This window comes from Pseudomyrmex gracilis, unplaced genomic scaffold, assembly GCF_002006095.1.
Source record: "Pseudomyrmex gracilis isolate BER0280 unplaced genomic scaffold, ASM200609v1 scaffold_7, whole genome shotgun sequence".
NCBI classification, from domain to species: Eukaryota; Metazoa; Arthropoda; class Insecta; order Hymenoptera; family Formicidae; genus Pseudomyrmex; species Pseudomyrmex gracilis.
The window spans coordinates 1,186,236-1,191,353 of record NW_018020591.1 but is presented as its reverse complement, the minus strand read 5'-3'; the positions used below and the strand labels follow the sequence as shown (position 1 = coordinate 1,191,353).

The window sequence follows — 5,118 nt, the reverse complement described above, 5'->3', positions numbered from 1 at the left end:
ATTATTAAGAAGTAGAAATGTGTATGGTATTGTGCGAGATATATATAGCTATGTATAGCTATATATATATCCCGTTAGTTCGCTATTTCCGACGGTACACGGGTAGGTGGCGCTGAAACTAGTCCCCTCTTTTTAGCAAGAGTGACGTCACGTTCGGAAACAACACTCGCGTACACACGAGCGTCATTCTATCTTTGTTTTATATATAATGAGCAACAAAGATAAAATATACACGAGTGACGTTTCCGAACGCAGCCTGAGTTACGACCCCCTGCCGCGGAGTGGAAGGGAATGAACATTTTCGTCTTGTAAAGGTTTTCGAGTTAGAGAGGTTCGAGTTACCGAGGTTTGGATTGCATCAGCCATATCGGTTGGATGTGCGTAGTTACGCTGTGAATATTTTTGGACAATTGTCGGTGTTTTACACCACTTTCTTTATTATTATCTTTAATTTAAACAAATATACAACTCCGTGGCTTGGCGTCAGAAACCCAATCCACGGTTTTAAACCTGTTATTAAAAAGACATAGAATGGCGTATGGACTAGCTTTATAGGTCCACTGAAAAATAAATGTATATAAAAGTGCCGATTAATCTTTTATTTTTAGGAATGCCTGTGTCGAAGTAAATCGTAGTCCTTGTAAGTTCGCTGATCAGAGTTTATCCAAAGTCCACTACTCCTATTAATAATTATATATATATATATATTTTTTGAAAAGATGATTACGTATAAGACAGTTCATCCAGTATTGTTTTCTGTCAATACATTTATCTGTAATGCATACATTGTAACATTGAAGAAGTGACAGGTCGGGACTTTTGCTGGTCCTTTGACGATGATGACAATCTCAACAATAACAAAACATAGACTTGATGTATCACGGTAAGACCTTGCTTGCTCTCATGTTGTTAGCGGTTTGAGCTCGACTTATTATATATGAAGTTGCAGAACCTATAACAAAATAATATTCGATTAAGTATATATTCTACTGTATGATTTCTATGATATGTCCGTGAGTGTTCCTCTGTTTGAATACGTTGGTGGTCCTGAAAAGGACCGTTTTAATATGGAATGGTTTTAATAACCTGTCCATAATACTTACCGTGCAACAACTGACTCTAATCTACATGCAGTTGCAGCAGCCAATGGAAGCAGTTAGGTTTGTGAAAAGTTCTGGCCTACCTCTCAGTTTTTCCCATTCGTTCCTTGCGTGCGCAACCAGAGCTTCTCGTGTTCTTTCATTGCCAGGAATCCACGATTTGTCAATTACTTCCCAAATATTTTCTATCAAATTGAGATCCGGGGATTTCGCTGGCCACTCAAGAACCTCAATTTCTGGATGTTGGACGAACCATTCTTGAACTAAGTGAGAAGTGTGGACTGCAGAATTGTCCTGAACTAATCGAAATGTCGGCCAAGTGTCTTTAGGATATATTCTGCGAACGCTGGGGAGTAAAACGTTCTCCAGAATATCCACATACTCGGCGGCATTCATATGGGGCGATATTTCGATTAATTCTCCTGGACAATGTGAGCTGATCCACCCCCACATAGCACAAATGATGCGCCCACTTTGCTCGCTAGGAAGCACGTAGTGTGGATCGAGTCGACTATTTGGTGGTCTCCATACACGTGGACATCGATCATACGCAGAACAAAACACCTTTTCATCCGTCCAGATAGTACGGTCCCACTCATCCAGTGTAGCCGTCTGTAACTGATGCAATGCGAAGGCAATGCGATTATCCATATGCCCGTTATTCATGGCAATTTTGCGTGAAGCACGATACGAATGGATATTCGCCTCGTGCAAACGCCTTCGTGCTGTGGATGCAGATATCTGCAAATCCAAGGCATTTACAGACTGCATCACCGAAAGAAAAGGATCTGTATCTACTTGTCGAACTAAGGCCTTATCTTGTTCTGCGGTTGTAGATCGCGGTCCACTATTGTTTTGTCTCTTATCTTTCAAACCCTTTTCCCCTTCGGTTCGATAGCGATCAATCCATTTATACACATTTTGTTTTGAGCATTGGATGCGCTGTGCTATGTCCTTTGTTGAGAGGCCAGCTTCCCACATTCCAATAATGCGACCACGTTTTACTTCGCTTAGAGCCATATTGAATAACAATATGAACATGTGTACAATGACATGTGTACACAGCGCGTCAGGAATTCAAAGAATAGGCGCGAAAATCGAAGGGCAAGTGGGGCGGTTGCTCGTAGCGCCAGCGAGCGCCGTACAAATTAAATAGTAGCAATTAGTTGTTCTACGTCGTGTCGTCCGTGCTATGAAAACACCGACGTGGTGGGGATACGCACACAAGCGAGAACCGTCGTCATACATCAACATAATAAGTCTCTTGCACAATGGACGGAATAGCGATAGCGATAGAAACAACAAAAGTTTTAAGCCCCTTGTACAATGGAAGGAATAGCGATAGCGATAGAAATAACACAGTTTTTAACACAGAATTCCAACTCGTCGGAAATTTTATCGCTATTGCTTATTCCGATTTTCTGATCTGCATTGATACATGTGTATTTTTGTATGTTAGATTCCGCTGTTCCTACCTTTATTTTTAAATATAAACTCTTTAAAACTTTTGTTATTTCTATCGCTATCGCTATTCCGTCCATTGTGCAAGAGGCTTTAAAGAGTTTATATTTAAAAATAAAGGTAGGAACAGCGGAATCTAACATACAAAACTACACATGTATCAATGCAGATCAGAAAATCGGAATAAGCAATAGCGATAAAATTTCCGACGAGTTGGAATTCAGTATTAAAAACTGTGTTATTTCTATCGCTATCGCTTTCATTCCATTGTGCAAGGGGCTATATGTCTGCACACTTCTCATAGACTTATATAATAGACGGAACATTTATATGACGAAGTTGAGAACAACATTAAAGGACAGAGATAGTGCTGGAGTAGTTGTCTCTCTCTCTTACAATAAGATGATGGGGAACCAATCATCTCACAAGTTTATGCTATCACTTTTCACTATCACTTTCTCTCAACTGACTCTCGAACTCTATCTTCGTTGCTCTCAGCCTGCCGCGGCCACCAATCAACTCACTGCTAGAAAAGAAGAGAACTACTCCACGACTATTTCTGTCTCTTTTAACGAAAACTTCAGCTCCTCTTACACGAATGTTCCGTCTATTATATAAGCTATGACATTTCCACGAGCGCACACGGACAACGGTCTCGCTTGTGTGCGTATCCCCACCACGTCGGTGCTTTCATAGCACGAAATAGAACCATGTCCACAAACTTAGCACGGAATAGAACCATGTCCACGAAAAGCTATGACAGAAACTCTTATGGCCGTGGCCAGGGTTGGGTTCACGTATTATACATGAAATATTGTACATTGTATTTTATCAAAACAAAAGTTTGTATAATAACAATTATACAACTAAACAACAACTATACAGTTTATAATTTGTATAGTTGTTGTTTAGTTGCATAATTGTTAGCTGCATTAGATTATGTGAGCATCAAAGTTGGGCATGTATTATACCGTATAATACGTGCCCAACTTTGATGCTTACATAATCTAATGCAGCTAACAATTATGCAACTAAACAACAACTATACAAATTATAAACTGTATAGTTGTTGTTTAGTTGTATAACTTTTATTATACAAACATTTGTTTTGATAAAATACAATGTACAATATCTCATGTATAATACGTGAACCCAACCCTGGCCGTGGCCGCTCTCAGGCTTCTCTCTGCAGAAACTTTTATGGCCGCGGCTTCTTTCAGACTTCTCTCTGTTATTGGCCATTTACTAAATATCTAACGTTAACAACTAACATGTATATGTATATATGTGTGTAATAAATAAAATTATAATGTCTCCGGTAATGGAAGAAACGTATATTGTAAAAGTCTCGTTTGAAAAATTATATATTATTGTATATAGCCACTAAATAAATACAATCACAATTTTACTAAAACGGAATTATTCTGATTGGTTGATTTCTTCACATATACAAGAGCGGAGTGAAAACGAATTATAATGAGAAGGACAACCAATCAGAATAATTTTGTTTCGTAAAATTATGTACCATGTGACCGAAAGAGCATCAAAAATCGGAGTAGCCTGTTTATTTGTGATCGAATTTAACTTCAAACAAAAAAGCTCACCATAAACCTTTTCCGTTGCGATTTCTTGGTCTGCATCATAGACATATAAGAAATAGACTGCGCGTCCCGTATCTTTTCCGTGCAGAAAGAATGGTCAAACTTCGGACGAGGATAGATGCTTTCACCCGAGTCTCTATCCTTGTTTAGTGACGCGGTGATTGGCGGACAAGAAAAGTAGTAGGAATGAGAAATAGCGTAGTGGGGCAATAGAGGAACATCGAGCGATGAAGGGGCGACAGTAGGCGATTGACAGCATAGACATTCTATGGAGTTGTCTTCCGAGTGGGGAGTCCCCACTCCAGGTGCTGAAAGACAGAGACAGAGACTCGGGTGAAAGNATCTGTCTCACTCCGAAGTTTGACTCACTTCCTCTCTCACACGCGCAGTCTATTTCTTATACGTCTATGGTCTGCATGTGATCGCACCCTAAGAGTGTCAAAAAGCCTGGCTGGTCTGGAGCACGGTAAATATTAAGGGATAAAAATCCTTTAATGATTTTAATCAGAGATTAAACTTATATCAATTAAATATAATCTCAAAGTGGAACCCCAATTGAGACATGTCGAAAATAATCGAGTCGCTGCAGAACTTGAGCGTTGAGAACGACAAGAAATCAAACAAACAAGTAAATGGAAAAACCTGCAGGAAAAAAGAGCTGATACTGTCGATGGAAGAATCGGTGTCGTCCGAGGAAAATTATATTCTCTCTGTCTGTGGAACGCAAAGGCAACTTTGAAATTTCTTATGGAACATCTCACATCAAATCTGTACAAAAACAAATCCTAAGTACACGTATATCTTTTGTGTTGATACTTTTGTACTTTGTATATTGATAAACAATAATGAAACAAATCGCTCTTTTGAGAATGCCAGTAAGTTTGAATATACATGTGTTCATTAAGTTACGCAGGATTTGATGTGAAGCGAATTAATATGTTTACATTTGTATACAT

The 5,118-nt window shown here is 39.0% G+C and overlaps 1 protein-coding gene across 1 annotated transcript in view; it reads left to right on the top strand.

Moving 5' to 3' along the window:
• The first annotated feature begins 4,545 nt into the window (after positions 1–4,545).
• The window catches only part of LOC109859450 (WD repeat-containing protein 89), a 2,937-nt gene continuing 2,364 nt past the window's right edge, over positions 4,546–5,118 (top strand). The window contains exons 1-2 of the mRNA XM_020437740.1: positions 4,546–4,628; positions 4,707–4,891. Of these exons, the coding sequence (XP_020293329.1) occupies positions 4,725–4,891 (167 nt within the window). The 5' untranslated portion in view covers positions 4,546–4,628; positions 4,707–4,724. The remainder of the gene's footprint in view (positions 4,629–4,706; positions 4,892–5,118) is intronic.